Raw genomic sequence first — 18291 nt, forward strand, 5'->3', positions numbered from 1 at the left:
AATAAAATTGGAGATTAATATTTATAAATTCGATGAAATATTTGAATTTTTTTGTACAACTCGTACAAAAAGCAATATATATTTTAATTATTTTCATGTCAAATCATATGTTTGTGATCCATTACTAATGAGTGATAAAATGATGCATGTGTGAAGTGTATGTGTAGATGACAAAATTCATGATCGGAATGACAATTTGATAAATTATTTTTCAAATTGATCCAACTTATCAATATTATGGATAAAATTACTATTGATAGTAAAAAAAAAAATATTAGAATAAAATTGCTTATCACTTTAAAAATTAGCATATCTTGCAACTTATCTCTTTAATTGTTTTCGAAAGGAAAGCAGAAATTAACGAAAAAAAGCCACGAAGCGAAACAAACTATTAAACGACAGCGGATCGATACTGACTAATTGGCGGGAATTTTTTTATTTTTTTTTTCTAGGGCTCCTTTTTTCTTTTTATTCTTTGAAGAGGACCCAATTTATTCAGAATTTTCTTTATTACTTTCTCTGAATCCAAACGGGGAACGACTGGAATATGCCAACGTACAAGCTTAGGGGAATCGACGTCGATTTCCCGTTCGAGGCCTATGATTGCCAGCTCGTTTACATGGAAAAAGTTATCCACTCCCTCCAAAGTGTGAGTTCATAACTACAATGTCATTTCTTTTGTTCCTAGAGCTATTCTTTCAAGTTTGTGATAAAAAAGATCTTAGTTTTTGATTGATTAATGAAGTCAGTCTCCGTAGTCTCATAGTTTCCCGCATCATTTGTTTGGTTTTCTCTAAATTCATGATTCCTGTTCTTGTTTTTTGAGTAAAATTATTTCCTTTCCCCCCATAAATTTGTTTGTTTGGCTTTGTTGTATGCTCTTCAGCCATAGGGTACAAGTATCTTACTCCATAAGTCCATATTTCATGATTGGAAAGCTTTTTTCCGTTTTGATCTTTATTATTGTTTTCTCAGTTACATTGCCTTAGCTGCTTAATGAATTTGATATAGCGTCTATTTACTTCAATGCTGATTTCTACCAGTTTTCAGTATACTGATTACCTAATTATAATTGAATTATGACATATCTGGTATTGCAAAAAATCTGTGCATTTGTGATGTGGCAGAAATGCAATGCACTCTTGGAGAGTCCTACTGGAACTGGAAAAACTCTGTGCCTCCTTTGTGCTACATTGGCATGGAGAAAGAGTTTGGCTCCATTCTCAACTGGTAAGATTGAAAGGAATGGCCGGACTGCAGGAAGCAAGTCTGATGATTTGCCATCTGACTCTAGGGGTTCTGACCTTCCTACCATAGTTTACACTTCTCGCACCCATAGCCAGCTTCGGCAAGTTATTCAAGAGTTGAAGAGGTCAACCTACAGGTCAGAGTTAATCTCCTGGGTCATTTGTTATGCCATTATGGTTTTCAGTGTTGGATGGAAAATTTACACAATGTCATTGCGGCTGTGTTAGTAGCTTCATGCTTCATGTTGTATTTCACAAGGCACAGTATCTACTATATACTTTTTATGAGTCATTTTTCATTTCATTTCTTTCTTTTTTATTCATCGAATGATCAGAGCGCTTATGCCTATTAATAAGATAGGAATGGAAAAAAGAGAAGGGCTAAATGCATGTTTGAAAGGGTTGTCCTAGAAATTGTATCTTTGTGTACTGGTCTTTCTACCTTAACAGACTAGTGAATTTGTCTGCTGTTCAGTTTGAAGTGCTAAAGTATAGTCAATGTACAGGCCTAAAATGGTAGTATTAGGATCTCGGGAGCAACTATGCATTCATGATGAAGTCAGTTTACTACGTGGAAAAGCGCAGACAAATGCCTGCCATTTTTTATGTAGAAAGCGTGGAAAACGGCAATGCACTCATTCTGCTCGTGTATTAGGTAATATGCTTTGTTTGTTCTTACCGAGCATGTTAAGAACTGAAGATATTTCTTTAAGTATATAGCTATGGTAACATAAAAACATAACTGATTTCTCCAGAATGTGAGTTTCTCACAGAGATATTGTTATAATTCTAGAAGTAGCTATAGCTAGGAATTTCTTACAGTGGATGAAATTTTTGAGGGTGAATAACGTTTTTTAGGGTTCTTAGGTTTGAATTGGGTATGGTGTTGTATTTCTCAAGCCTGTAGCACTACTTGTTCTGCTCCTATCACTCTTTAGTGTGCATAGATGGTCATCTACCCATTCTCAGCACTGAATTCTTCTTTTTTCAAGTTAAAAGTATAGATGATAACAAATTATGATATTTCTTTATCAAAACAAAATTTTCCCAGGTGGCCCTGAAATTTTTTGATAGTGATTCTAGCATAATGGCTAAATTAGTTCAGACCGATAAAAATATTTCTGAGTTATTGATATGGCATTAAGATTTCTGGACTACAAGTTCCAGATTTTCACAATGAATATGTCAATTAATTTGCCTTATTATTTGTTTTTTTTATTTGGTTATTAACTGCTAATCAAACTCTGACTTTTTTACCTCATTGCTCATTGCAGATTATGTGCGGCACAATCCCCATCTCGGGGATGAACCAGTTGATATAGAGGATTTGGTTAATATTGGAAGAAAGTTTGGGCCGTAGGTTCTACTATTATTGCACTTTTCCTTATTTTGGTTTATTTTTATAGCCACGGCTGTTGGGATTTTAATTATACGTTCGCATGATATAACTTGTAGGTGTCCTTATTATGTAACAAAGGAGCTCCACAAGGTGGTTGATATTTTATTTGCACCTTACAATTATCTCATTGATCGTAGCTATAGAAAGTCTCTTAAGATTGATTGGGAGAACAGTATACTGATATTTGATGAAGCTCACAATCTGGTAGGTAGAAACGACTGACTGTTATTGTCAAGAAAAATTCATTTACTCTAGAAGCCTTTCAAAACAAGATCCTGATATTGGAAAAACATCTTTCAGAAACTAAATGATGTTCTTATGTTAACTTGCCTCCTATATTATACTTGTTAGATGCTTATATAAAGTACACAATGCAGGAGAGCTTATGTGCAGATGCAGCCTCTTTTGACTTATCTTCCGGGCTTTTGACAGCCTGCATTTCTGAAGCAAACTCTTGTATTGACCTTTCTGTAGTGAGGACGGAAAAATCAAATGATAAATCACAAAATCCAGATAACTTCGCTATTCTAAAAGGTATTTATTTGATTGCGAGTATATGGAAGTTTCGGTTTATTTTATTCTCATTATTATTTAGTTATCATCTATTCCTTGATTGTTGCAGCAACTTTGCTGCAAACTTTAATTTTCTATGCTTCTTGCTGCTTTTCATGTTCATACTTCTTATGGGTGAATAATTCATCTGTTGCAGCAATACTTTTGAAACTTGAGAAGCGGATAGCTGAAGTGTCTATAGAATCAAAGGATTTAGGATTCACAAAGCCTGGGCCTTACATCTATGAATTACTTGCTGATCTTAACATCACATATGAAACTGCTTCTAAGCTCACTGATATAATTGAGCAAGCTGCACTGCTTCTTGAGGAAGATAAACAGCTGAAGGAAAAGGGAACACTCTCTAGGCTAGAAAGCATTGGTGATATTCTCAAAATTATTTTTAGAGACAAGCACAACGCTCATGCAAACTCATATCGTGTAAGCTTGCTATTCTCTATGTTGGTCAAAGAATTCTGTGACCCATGTAAAATTATGGAAGTTATAATTGTAATGTTTCTTTCAACAGTTAAGTTTGAACTTTTTGACATAAATAAATTCCATTTGGCTGTTCTAATTTTTTATAACAGATATAAATGGTTCATATATTGGCATGTTCCTATTTTCATGTTGTTTAACTTTTTTCTATCTAATTTTTTTTTATCGTTACTACATTACGTTTAGGCCCTAACAGTAGAGCTTTATAGTCGTTCTTGTGATCCCCTTTTAAAAAGGATGTCAAAAACTTTGCTTTTCTTATATGTAATGAATTTGACAAATGCCTTTCTTCATTTTAGGTTCATGTTCAGGAGGTTGAGGCTGGCGTTTCAGATTCTGTGAAAGGTGATTCACAAATGAAATAACAGTTGTTTTTGAACCAGAACCTCATTGTTTTTCGTTCTCTATTTTATTGTTTGCTGAATATTAGTTGTGCCACTTTTTATTTTTTCGGAGTTTTCAGTTAAATCAAATATCTCACACACAAATAATGCATCAAATAAGGTATTATTTCCTTCAGAATCTTGTAAAAGAAATCCTTGTGAAGATTTACTGATTCTCCTCTTATAATGATTAGTTTGACTTGGTGTAGCAAGCTTAGATCATCTGTTCACGAGACAATTATCATAATGATTCATGAGTGATTAGTGGTGCTGGTGGCAGCGGGATAGCGAGGGCTAGCAATTTGGATATTGCTGATTAATGTATTAGTGCTGGTGGCAGCGTGATAGAGAGGGCTAGCAATTTGGATATTGCTAATTAATGTATTAGGTCAAAAACTTTCAAAATCTATTGACATAGTTGTTCTTGAAAATTTATCCTAGGTCTTAAGTTCTGTTTAAGAACCATTTGGTCCACCGTGTAGAGCAGAAACCCTTTCTATCTTTTGCTGAAATTAATCAATAAATAGGGCTCATCAGAGCTTGAACTTTAGACCTCTTGGTCTAGGAGGCTTTGATACCTTGTTAAAGAACCATTTAACCCAAAAGATTAAGATGATAGATAAGGTTCCGCGAGTAGTCTTTTTATTATTTCCTACAACTTCTGATTGGCTAGGCTATTGGTTCATGCACCTTGCAGATTGTTCCGTGCATACTTGTATTGAAGTCTGAAGTAGTTTGATAAGGCAATAGATTGTGTTTTGGTTAACGTATAATTGAACACATTTTGTGTTACACTAGGATGTGAGAATAGAGGCAGGTCTCTGTACAATCTTCCTCTTTCTTCTTAATGCAAAGTGAGTATTAAGTGAGTTTTTCAGAATTTCATTTAAATCAGTAGAAGGATACATAATTAGATTTGACCAGCAGGCACCATATTATGGCCGGATCGAATATTGACTATCACAAACAGTGTGTTTCTGCACATTTAGAGGTGGCTTTTGAATGTTCTGGGATTTGTAGTCTTCCTATAAGATTCATAGATTATCTATAAACTCCTATTGCTTCAGCGGAATCATATTCTGCAATTTCTGGTAAACTAAACTCAGATGATCCATGAATCTCATATAAAGCCTACAAATCCCAGAATATTCAGAAGCTCCACATCTAGATATGAAAGAAACTGTGAAACTGTTATAGTAGATATTTGATCAAGACATGATATGGTGCTTGCTGGTCAAACTAACAGTTGTATCTTTCTTATGCTAATTTAAATGAAAATCTGAAAAACTGTCTCTCAAATATTCACTTATTTGCATTAAGAAAATAGAGGAAACCCATTGTAGATTAAATTTATTGTATCCTTTTATATGTAAGATAGACAGGACTTAGATTGTGTGGGTACCTGGTTATACAAATTGATTATTCAGCATTTTTTCTGTAGATGTGCCAAGAATGGCAATTTACATCGATTATATGATGTGCAGGTAAGACATCTAGAACATTCAGCTGGTGGTGTTTTAATCCAGGTGTTGCAATGGAAGAGTTCTCCAATATGGGTGTTGGCTCTATTATATTAACATCTGGAACATTATCTCCCATGGACTCGTTTGCACATGAGCTGAAACTGTAAGTCTCTTTTGGCAGATTATATATTATGGTAATGTCATTGACTTGAAGAATTGCTAAATTGGAATTTTTTCCCTGTGTACCTCAGACCTTTTCCTATTCGATTGGAGAATCCTCATGTCATATCGTCAAATCAGATCTGGGCGGGAGTAGTACCAGTCGGACCATCAGGGCGTTCATTGAACTCATCTTACCGAAATCGTGATTCATTAGAATACAAACAAGAGCTTGGCAATGCTATAGGTATGTAAGACAAATGTGAATAAAGGCAGTATCAACATTGTTATCGTGCATGCTTATGTGAATGGTTATCCCATTTCATGGTTTTTTTGACCCAGTCAATTTTTCTCGACTTGTACCTGATGGGTTGCTCGTGTTCTTTCCATCTTACTACCTTCTGGACCAATGCATTGAGTGCTGGAAGAATGTGGTAAGGCATGATATTCAGTCAGTTGTATAGCAAAATCCGTTTGCTTTTATTTTGTACATTGCATGTTTTATCTATGTGCTTTGCTACAGAGTCATGCAAATTCAACAACAATTTGGGAAAGAATATGCAAACTGAAGAAACCTGTTGTAGAACCTAGGCAATCTTCACTGTTTCCTTTGGCAATTGAGGTAAAGTAACACCATGTATTAGTTCCGCATATTTACCATCTCTGTCATTGCATACAATATTTATTGGATATAAGGATGTATATTTGGCCAGGACTATATGGCTAAGCTGAAGGATAGCTCAACTTCTGGTGCTGTCTTTTTTGCTGTTTGTCGTGGCAAGGTATGTATTGTTTAAAGTTTTTCCCGACTTCCCCCCCTTTTTTTTTTCTTTTCTTTTTTCTTGTTTTGGTGTTAAGAATTTCCAAAACTGTTTATTTTGTAACCTCTGAAGGCCTTTAAAACCTTTCCTTATGATGTGAGCTCTTTTGAGATGCATACTATTATTCAATTATTAATGTTGTTAACCGTAACTTTGATGCTTTTATGTCATTTGGAGGCTGTTTGATAACGCTATTAAACACTTAAGATTGATATGCTAGGGGCTGTTTAATAACATTACTTGTCAAAATATTACTTTACCTAAATAGTTAAAACATTCTAAGATAAAAAAAACAATATATTACTCATCAAATATATTTATATTACCATTTCTTGTAATTTTTCAAATAATCATCTTTTTTTTTTTTTTTTAATATCACTAAATTCAGTACTTCATATTTTTATATTATCAATCAACTCCATTGTTTTAACAGTTTCAACATTTATAAATTCAAGACTTAAAAATTATAGTACTTTTTCAGCACTTATTTTTCAATCTTATCACAACTCCTTAGTATTGTAGCACACACCTGCAGAACATCACATTTAATCAATAATTTCTTGAATACCTTCAAACACGAAAATGGCTTTCTGTAACCTACTGAATATCCAACGGTTTTGCTCTAAATTGTTTTCCCAATCTTTTATTCATGGGTTTTTGTTTAAATAGTCGGAGCACATAATTGGTGCCCTGAATAGCTTTCGGCAAGGAATTGTGCCTGATGATAAATAAGCATGTAGCAATTATGGATTTAGAACATCAAGAATAGCCTTTATCAACTAATAAGTCCATTATGATCTCTACTTGGCTGTTAGCTGCATGTTATCTAATGGCTAAATAATGCTTTTGAGTGACATTTTCTTTGCAGAAGCATGTTTGCATGTTGAGTCACCATATGGTACAATCATAAGCTACTAACCTAAGTACCGCCAGAATAGCCGTGACCTATATATGTAATGATGGTTAACAATCATAAGTTAATCTTTTGTACCATGTGGATTTCTGAAATATCATCTTGATTTATATCCATCGATTGGTTGACAAAATGTGTTTTGGCTCCTATTAAAACTTCTGTTTGCATGAACTCTTAACTTCTTTTATGCATAGTAAAATGTTATACCACTGTTCAGGGTTCTCTGTCATAGTTTTTTTGTTACTAATATGTCAGGTGAGTGAAGGACTAGATTTTGCTGATCATGCTGGAAGAGCTGTAATGGTTATTGGTATGCCCTTTGCCGCCAGGCATGATCCTAAGGTTTGATCATCTGTTACCTAGCTCTTTTCTTTGTGTCTTTACCTTCCATTGGGCCAACGATGCTTAATGAAGTATGATTTTGTATTCTGATTTTGCTGTTAGGTTAGTTAGCTAGAGGCATGCAGCTTCCTTTTTCGTTAGGAAGACAAGATATATATTGTTGTTATGCTGGATTTTAGATGTAGAGTATTTCATGGATATTAACTTTTTATATATTTATTTATTTATTAAGTCATGGAAATACCTTGGAATTCAAGCGAGCATCTCATACTTTGTGCACATGTATGGCAGGTTAGACTGAAACGTGAATTCTTGGATGAACTGTCGTGCTTACAAAGGGGTGCATGCAAGGTACTGCAAGTGCTAACTGTTGAAAATATTCCTAAATTATGTAGGATGTTGTTTGAAGAGTTTTTTTTTTTTTTCTTTCATGAAACTATTGATAGAATTCCTAGTAATTCAGTTTCATGTTGAAATTACAGATTCTAAAAGGAGAAGAATGGTACACTCAACAAGCAACAAGAGCCGTGAATCAGGCTGTAGGACGTGTAATCCGTCATCGCCATGATTATGGAGCAATTATTTTCTGCGATGAAAGGTTCTATCCTTTTCTTTCGATATTGGTGTTGTCAACTTTTTAAAAATATAAGCACATGCTGTATCTTTAATTGGTTCCTGTTGTGCTTATTATAGTTTTTGATGACTATTCAAATCATGTGGCTTTCCTTGGACTGGATTTGATTTGGTCATGATTTTAATTGTTATAGATTTATTAATAATTAATCAGTAGTTATGACTGATTTCAGTTCTTTCTTCTACTCCTGAACATTGACAGATTTGCAAGTTTGAATTCTCAGTCCCAAATATCACTTTGGATACAGCCTCATATCAAGGTGCAAGGCCAAGCTTTTCAATGCTGATTTGGTCTTTCAAGCTTTTGTACGTACTCATTTCTGCCTTTGCAGTGTTACTCCAAATTTGGGGATGTGGTTTTTACTTTGAGCCGCTTTTTCCGAGATGGAGGAGTTCGTTGTCCTGCTAAGATTAAATCAGTTGAGACTAACGACAATGGTAAATATTGTTTTGCTGAGCAATAGTATGTCTTCCTCATTGCTTCCTCTAATATCAAACTCCATGAAATATATTCCAATTTCATGGAAAAATATTTCATTGCATTATCATGGTTTAGTTGAGTTCTTTATCCTTTCTTTTTAAGTCAACCAATTAATGCATTCAACATGTGATGATGCCTTTACACAGAAAATGTTAGAGAGGTGAAAGTTTCACAGCCTACGGACAAATTTTACCCGGAAAATTTTCTATCTTTGGTAATCTTTAATTTTTCTAGATATTCTTATACCTTTTCTTATCATTGATGCTCTCTTACACATACATGTTAATGTGCTTTTGCTTGGTAACATGAATCAGGAGACTGCATCTGCAGATCAGAGTTGCTCTGTGAAATCTTTATCTTCTTTACTGGAAGATAGAAGGGGTAAGGATTCAAGAAAATTAGAGGAGGTTCTTCCTGCGAATCGCTTATCTCTCCATACTTCGAAGGAATATAAGGATTTCAAATTGAAATGCTCTGGTAATCTAATCAGTGATGAGAAAATATTGCCAATTCAGGGGAGGAAGAATATGCAACACCAAAATCGCGATATAATTGATTTGACAGGCAATTCCCTGTCAGATGATATTTCAAGTACACAGGCATTGTTGGTTCCATATCCTGGGAAGAAGCGCAAGGGGCTTAAAACAGAGCATAGTTTAATGGGGCAAGAGCATGCATCTAGTGCCAAACGATTGCATTTAAATAGCCCTTGTTCAAGTTTTAGTTCGGAGAGGGAATCAGAGAATCCACTGACTTCTGATGATGGAACAAGGACAAATGTTCAAATTGATTCAGCATTGCCCCATAAAGACCAGGTTATCACACGGCAGGGGGATGTGGAGTTCCTCAACCAGAAAAGTAGAAGTGTTCAGACCACTCTGGTACCTTGTAAAAATGAGGAAACAAGAGGATCAGCATTTTTAATTCAGGTGAGATTTTATTATTATTTTAATTTTAGAGTTTAATAATTTGCTTATATGTTATTTGCAATCAAGTGCCTGAACAAAATCTCTAACATAGTGCATATGATCATTTTTCATTGCAAGAGTACTGACATAGATGAAATGGCCCCACTTTAAGTCTTTTCACATCTAATCCTTTCCTATCCTTGTCTGTCTCTCTTGTGCCCCAACTCTTGCTGTTCTCTCACTCTCTCTCTCTCTCTCTCTCTCTCGCTACTATACCCTCAACCTCCTATTTACTGTTTTTCTTTTTCTTATTTCGCCAACAGATTATCAGTTTTGAAGTACAATCCATAAATTTCGTATCTAGTCTCTAACCTTAAATGAAATCAGCCAAATACTCTAATGCTCTCAATCTTCAATAAGCACAAAGGAATCTTCCTTGATAACTCACAGTTGCTAATTGAATCCATGGTAAATGGATTGCCAACTTATCCTCAAACTAATCTCTTATACGTGCTGTGTATTTCACTGGAAGACAAGAAGGCTTATAAGAATACATTTTATTTTAACATATTAATTAGGAAGAAAGGAGAGAAGTGGAAACTGAAACATTATATCTGAAAACCTCTGAAATACCATTGGATATTAGTTTGAGGGTGAGCTGTAAGGCCTAGCATGATGCTAAGGTTGCTTCTTTGTGGCTGGAAAATCATGAGTTCCTCGACCCTAAAAAGAGGTAGGGCAATGTCTTGCAAGGTCACTCTTATGCAATAGGAAGCCCTTGTAATGTTAAAGTTCGTTCCACAATATTGTACTTAATGAAGGGTTTTCAAGTCCTCTCTCTCCACAGCATTCCCTAGGGTCACATGTTTTGGCAATGTGCTTCTCTAAGAATGCATTTCCCCTAAGTTGTATTTGAGTGGAAAGAACTACTTGTGTTCTGTTTTGTGTGTATTTATCTGATTATATTTCAATTGCTCAACTTATCTGTCAAAGGTTAAGGAGGAACTTACTGCATCAGAATACAAAGAATTTGTGGGTTTTATGAAGGCAATGAAGTCCAAAGCAATGAAGATCGGCAGCATCCTAGAATCTATTGTGAGATTGTTTTCTGCACCAGATAGGTTTCCTCTTCTTAAAAGGTATTAAGTGCTACCTTAACTATAATAGAAAGTGCTAACTTGCTTATGGAACTTTTGTTTACTTGGAATTCTGGATCCTGTTTGGTAGTTCTTGAGATATATTGGGTTTGAGGTTTCTGAAGCTATCATTTAATGCACATATGTGAAATTTACTACCGGAAATGCTTCTTGTCACTATTACATCCTCAAGTTGCAATATCTTGTGATGTTATATCACTGACTGTCATATTGTTTTGCATGTGATGGCAGATTTAGTTTTTAAACCTTCCCTTAAAATGCAAAACGACTGCTAATTATTGACCATTCACTCCTTAGATAGCTGAATTGCTAAAGCTAGATGCATATGCTGGACGATGGAATGCGTTGAAGCTATTTAGTTTTCTATGATTATCATGGCACATGAATTTTTTAGCTGATCGACTTATATGTGAATGGAGAGCTGCTGATTCATTGTTGGCTGCCTAATGTACATATATGAAATCTGCTCATGTTAAAGCTATCAAATATATGCTTGTCAAGTTTACTTAGTTTCTATTTATGCTGTATTATGAGGACTTTGTTCTTCATTTCTTCTGAATTGAAGGTGTATGACCATTTATAGGTCCCTTTATCTTGAAAAGACTCAATTTCTATGATGAAATATTAACTGGACATGTAGGAGAGATTATGTTTGATTATTTTATAAGCCTTTTGTTTGTAATTACTAACGCCGTAAATTTTTGATCACTTTTGTTGGTTATCTTGATTCCCTGTTGAATTATCATCAAATTCTTATCCTCTAATATCATAGCCTATCCTATTTTATTTATTACAATTTCCAAAACAAATTGGTACTATTTTTTTTAAATATCAACTAGGGAACTCCTCAAGTTTGAGTACCGTTTTTTTATTGGTTTCTGATCTCTCTATTTCTTTCTCTTACCACTGACCTTTTAGCAAAGTAGGAAACTGAAACAATATTGGTAATTGTAATTGTTGGTTCGTATCAGGATCTTACTCTCCTGTTTCCATTGATAACAGATTCAAGGATTATATTCCTGCGAAGTATCATTCCATGTATGAGCATTACCTTGAAGCAAATAGATGAAGAAATTAATAACCAAAGTAAAAATTCTTTACTATTTATTCTCCAATTTGGACTCAGTACTACATCTGCATTATTTTTCGTTTCCATTTTTACAAAGCAAAACATAAGTGATTGGAGGGACTGACATCATCCTGGGAAGTGAAGAAGGTGATTGATGCAATTGCAGTGAGTAAGCAATTCTGTTATTGGAATCCAATATGTTATAACATTTAGCGAGTGTAGGGGTATTTAATGCTTGGATAGTTTGATATGAAGTAACTAATTGTTATCCATGGCCTTGGAAATATTGTCCTAAAATGCAGGCTTTCAGTGTGTTGATTCTTCATGGAAGCAAGAGATTCATTCCTTTGCTCCTACTCTCAGCTGACAAGAGGCTTGCTTCTGTACAATGCATTTCTACCTTACTGTAATGTTCCTTGTGTCAATGAACTCGAAAGGTTTTTTTATTTTATTTTATTTTTTATTTTAAAAATTGTAAGTAGAACCTTTCCAGTACACAAGACCACAGAAAATATAATCACTAAAACTATATTTTATAGCAGCTTTGTTTTCCTTTGGTAGCATTGTTTATATATCCTTTCATAATGGCAATTACAAGAACATATTTACAACTGAATAGAACTTTTTGAAATTATCTTACATTCTAAAATCCCAATTTTATCATCTCTCTAATTCTCTTTTCCTTCTAACAGTTTTAGGCCTTGATATTAGACTTTCTCTTATTTATATTGTATTTTTTTATTCTGATTTCAGACCAGTCATAAGAGTAACAGGTTTATTCTAGAAACCATATTATCACTAATACTTTACTTTTGATACTTTTATCGTGTCAAACATTTGAATCAGTTGCTTTTGGAATTTTGTTTCGGGATAAAGTTTATCTTGTATATTATACTTATCAATTCTTTCTTAACTTATACGTAAATTTTGTATATCCATGAACTGCTTTATTTTAAATATTTTTTAGTCATAAAATGAATATTATTATTTTAAAATAAAGAACAAAAAAATATTTAAAATAAAGAAAAAAAAATCGTGTCATGTCATAATTTTGAATTATGTTAAACGTATAAAATTAAATTTTATAAATTAGGGGTCTAGAATATATTGTCAAGAGTTTGAGATTTATGAATTTAGGTTTAAACTTTTTAAATTAGGTGTAAAAGCATATTTTATTTAGTATATATAACAAAAAAAAATGATATATTGAAAATTAAGTTCGATGATACGATTTAGTTGTAATTTTGTAGTCAATTATGATATTTATGTTAAAAGCCCAAATACAAACCCATTAGAAATAAGTTTGAGCATACAAGACAAACCAACAGACTCATTAACATGTCTATTTACCAGTGTTTTGAAAACCGGACCGGACCGGCCGGTCGAACCGGTCGAACCGCGAACCAGTCAAGTGTCCAGTCCGGTTTTAGCTATACAGGTTCAACTATATTAAACCGCATCAAACCGGGATTGAACCGCGAACCGGTGTTGAACCAGTGAACCGGATTGACCCTGGTTTTTTGCCATTTTTTGAAAAACATATTGAATTAAGGAAAAAATTTAAAAATTAGGTAGAGAACAACCTCTTTAATAATTGGTGTTAATTAATTTAATTTTAATCTTAATATTGTGTTAAACTATGGGTTTGATTTTAGATGTGTGAATTTTTAATTAATGTGTTAAATTAAGGATTGGTTACCGATGTGTGAATTTTTATATTATCTGTATGAATTTTTAATTTTTAATTAATATGTTAACTTAAGAATTGTTTATTATATGTATGAAATTTTTAATTTTATGTTCAATGAAACATCATTTTATTTTTTATATATATTTATTTATTTTTTTATCCGGTTGAACCATTCCGGTTGAACCGGTTGAACCTATTGAACCTTGAACCAGTTGTCTCACCGGTTCAACATCTGGTCCGGTTTTCAAAACATTGCTATTTACCCCTTCCTACAATTTTGGCCGGATAAAATAACAAAGGGACAATTACAAAACTAGCACCTTTTAAGGGGTTAGTTTTCATTTCTAACACACTTTTAGGGTATGTTTGGATGAAAGTTTCGTAAGGTTCATTAAAGAGAGGGGAAGGGAGCGGAAGGGAAGGGAGGGGAGGTTAATTAAAGGGAGGGGAAGGGAAGGGAGGGGAGATTAGAGAACCTCCAGATCCCACCAATTTGGTGGGACTGAAATTGGAGGTTTTTGAACCTCCATTTAACCCTCATTTAAACTTAAACTCCTTCCCAAACAAGGTTAAGCAAGGTTAGAAAAATAACCTCCATTTAAACTCCTTCCCAAGCAAGGTTACACAAATAATCTCCCTTTAATTAACCTCCACTAACCTCAATCCAAGCATACCCTTAAAATCTCACCAAAACTAACACATTTCATTAACTAAATTCCAACCTTACCCTCATCTCTAACATTTTATAACGTTGTCTTTCCCCCCATTTTCCCCTTTTCTTCCCGCTCTCGCTCTCTCTCTCTCTCTCACTATCTCTCTCTCTCTCTAAAGAACGGGATCAATTTACAGACGCCGATCAACATTCAATCCAACCCACAGTGTGTGCTTCAAGATTTTATACACAATCATGTAAGTTTTATATTTATTTACAATATTTAAAGCTTCGTCCTATTCATGGTTAAGATGTATCATTTTGTTTCTCTAAAACCCAATGTATATCGTTGCTGTTGCCATTTCATGCTATTACTGTTCGTGCGAAACCCTAAAATGAGTGACATTGTTGTAAGAAGATGCAGTTGATTTGGAACTTCAATCTGCGATTTTCCCGATTGTGTCGATATATGTCGATATAAGATGAATATCGACATACAGAAATGCGTGATTTTCCATTCTAAATCATAAATTTCAAACACAAAGCACATAAAACATCCCTTGGAGATGAGGGCAATGTTGAAATTTAGTTAGTGAAATGTGTTAGTTTTGGTGAGATTTTGAAAGTGTGTTAGAAATGAAAACTAACCCCTTAAAAGGTGCTAGTTTTGTAATTGTCCCAATAACAAATAGTCAATTTAGAGATGAAGATAGTATTAGTTTTAACACATGCACCTTAATGAGCATGTAAAATTTGCTCATTCACCATTAGATTTAGGCTTATTAGAATCCTAAGGTGGAGATTTAAAGCATCATGAGGCTTAGATTTAATAAGCCTATATCTAATGGTGAATGAGCAAATTTACTTGCTCATTAAAACTATTAAAATCACAATACATATATATATGTTGGATGAAAAAATTAAACTTGAACCGGCTGAACAAATAAATCATGGGAAAAATCTCCTCCCCATTAATAACAAAAAAAAAAAAAGAGGTGAATGCTGATTTAGTTTTAATATATGAAATTGTGTAAATTTAATTTTAATATTTTTAAGTAAAATTAATTTTAACTACGTGTTATTCAAAATTTGAAAATACTGTTTGACTGTTATTTAATTGCCATATCGGATCTTTCAAACAAATTTATAAATTAAAGCAATTTCGTATAATTTTTTGTAACTATATTAATAATACAATAAATTTTTAGACAATTTGGCAAAATTTTATTATGATTAACTTATATATTGCAGATTTATGGTCTGTTTGGTTCAGCTGTTAGCTAATAGCTGTTGCTGCTAGATGTTTGTTATTAGTTGTTTAATTATTAGTGTTTGGAAAAATCATATTGAACTGTTGCTGTTCGGATATAAAATGTCTAATATGGACATGTTTTAAATTAATCAACAAAAAAATTATAAAAGGGGTAAGGTGAAAAAATGCCTATAATGTTTACAACCAGGAGCAATTTTACTCTTAATGTCTAAAATGATGCAATTTTACCCATAACGTTGGCAGCTAAGAACAATTTTACCCATAACATTGGCAAGTTGGGTCAATTTCAGACATTATTATAAAACACAGATATTTTATTTCTTATTCTACAATTGCGCATATAAGTTGGTTCTAAAAAAGAGATTTCATTTTTTTTTGTGATTTAATAATAAAATTGAAAATTAATATTTATAAATTCGGCAATATTTGAATTTTTTTATCCAACTCGTACAAAATACAATATATATATATTTTTATTTTTTTAAAATTTCACGTCTAATCATATATTTGTGATCTGTTACTAATGATGATAAAATGATGCACATGTGAAGTGTAGATGATAATATTCATGAAAAAAAACAGTTTGATGAATTATTTTTCAAATTGACCAAATTTGTCAATGTTAGGAATAAAATTACTCTTGGCTGCCATAATGTACCATTTTAGATGTTAAGGATAAAATTGCTCTTAGCTATAAGCGTTATAGGTATTTTTGCACCTCATCCTATTATATAAAAAACAATGTGTTACACAAATTAATAAAAATAATCTATATATATATATAAAAATCGAACGCAACAAAACCTTGTTCTTCCGGTAATTATGTTGTAGAAATATAGATTATGTTAAATAAGAAACATATTTTGTGGAAATAAAAGAGATAATTTTGTCAATAACAAATAACTACAAACAACTGTTTATGAAAAGCTTCAAATATGAGTTTTTCGTGAAAAGCTAAAAAACGTTGCAGTTTTAAGAGAAAATGCTAAATATTGCGGTTATATAAACCTAACCAAACGCTATATTTCATGCGGTTTTGAGTGAAATGCTAAACGCTCATCCGAAAAGCTGAAACAAACTCCCTCTTAACTTTTAGCTTTTAGTATTTTAAAAGAATTTTTATAATTTTGTAATGGGTTTTATTATTTACCGCCCCTAAATTACTTATCACCGCCTTCACTGGACAATTTTGCCCTTGACATAATTTTTTCAAAATTGGGATTTTTTTTGATAGAAAATTCAAAATTTGGTCTAAACGGATGCGACATACCGTCCGACCCATGGCGGGAACGGATGCAGCATACCGTTCGACCCATGGCAGGAACGAATGCAGCATACCGTCCGACCCATGGCAGGAACGGATGCCGCATCCGTTCCCGCCATGGGTCGGGCGGTATGCAGCATCCGTTTAGGCCAATTTTGAAATATGCAAAATCGTAAATTTTTTAGTGACGAAAAATACTAAATCATTCAATTTTTGTGATGGAAAATGAAAAATTCTCCTATTTTTTGTGACGAAAAATGTAAAATCGTCATGAAAAATATGTATTATTTACATGAGTTCTTTGATAAAAGATGCCAATCTTAATGTTTCCGACTCGTAATCATCCATTTTCGGGGTTTGGATTGTCACACATCAATTATTTTCATAATTTCAATTATTGTTATTCGGGTTTATGATTTTGGAGAGAGAATTTTCAGTTTTTGATCAAAATTATGAGAAGGGCAAAAAATCCAAAAAGGGCGGTGGTAAGTAATTTAGAGGCGGTATTTAGCAATTCGCTTTTTGTAATACATTAAAGATGTTAGATATAATTAATATTTGAAACGTTTGAAATGACAGGGGATAAATGAGGGTGTGCAAGGTGTCCTTCCGCATGAGCCCTCAAAATTATAAGAGTCCAAATTTAAGACGTGCTTAGTCAGATATACATATTAGCTTAAATTGGAAAAATATATATAATATAATAAGATCAATTTACACCATATCACTACTTTGAGCGCATATGTGAGTTAGGGTCTGTTTGTTTTATGGGTTGTTTGCTGTTGGAAAAAAATGTTTTTTCAAAAAGTAGATATTTCCTGCTTTCGTAAAATGCTATTACTTTTCAGGTGTAAAAGACAAACAAAAAGCCACTAACCAAACACCTAACACTCTAATTTTTGAAATGAAAAAAAACAAACATGAACATGAAAATGAGCAATACACCCATTAGATATTCAACTATTCAAAATTCATAACCTTAAGATTCATTCATTTCTCTTTATATTTTTTTAATACAAAATTTTATTTAATATTAAAGATTTAATAAAAATTTAGTACATGCCCTCAAAAGTTTAAGACGGTCCTAATAACAGTTAAATATCAGTTAAACCAATTTTTTTCATTTTCGATAATTTATGTAATTAAAATTGATCTAGAAATGTTAGGATAAATTTAGGTTAAATTGTATCTTTATCCAAAAGAAATAAAAAATTGAAGATCCTGAATTGCAATACACATGACGCAAATTTAAATCCATTAGTTGAGAAATAAATAAACATAATTAAACTATTGGTTGAGAAATATATAAACATAATTAAACTATTGGTTGAGAAATATAATATCCTTTTAATAAGGTAAATAATCACCGGGGAACAGGCAACCGACA

The 18291-nt window shown here is 33.0% G+C and overlaps 1 protein-coding gene across 8 annotated transcripts; it reads left to right on the top strand.

Annotated features, from left to right (window-relative positions):
* The first annotated feature begins 511 nt into the window (after positions 1–511).
* On the top strand, positions 512–12621 carry LOC136224258 (regulator of telomere elongation helicase 1 homolog). Of its 8 annotated transcripts, none has more exons than XR_010686347.1 (24): positions 512–649; positions 1128–1384; positions 1754–1902; positions 2522–2603; positions 2703–2850; positions 3024–3180; positions 3356–3639; positions 3996–4041; positions 5564–5705; positions 5794–5948; positions 6044–6135; positions 6225–6323; positions 6415–6483; positions 7691–7777; positions 8069–8128; positions 8260–8375; positions 8613–8670; positions 8743–8848; positions 9038–9105; positions 9206–9820; positions 10793–10938; positions 11959–12042; positions 12123–12194; positions 12328–12621. XR_010686347.1 is itself a non-coding variant. In XM_066012537.1 (23 exons), exons 1-22 carry the CDS (start codon positions 548–550, stop codon positions 12023–12025), a joined length of 3105 nt encoding a protein of 1034 aa, XP_065868609.1. In that variant the 5' UTR covers positions 512–547; the 3' UTR covers positions 12026–12042; positions 12328–12621. The 8 variants fall into 8 exon arrangements, 3 of the variants coding, with proteins under 3 accessions (XP_065868609.1, XP_065868608.1, XP_065868607.1); XR_010686348.1 differs by having other exon boundaries at positions 12123–12190; XR_010686344.1 differs by having other exon boundaries at positions 11959–12194.
* Positions 12622–18291: the final 5670 nt, after the last annotated feature.

This window comes from Euphorbia lathyris, chromosome 3, assembly GCF_963576675.1.
Source record: "Euphorbia lathyris chromosome 3, ddEupLath1.1, whole genome shotgun sequence".
Taxonomy (NCBI): domain Eukaryota; kingdom Viridiplantae; phylum Streptophyta; class Magnoliopsida; order Malpighiales; family Euphorbiaceae; genus Euphorbia; species Euphorbia lathyris.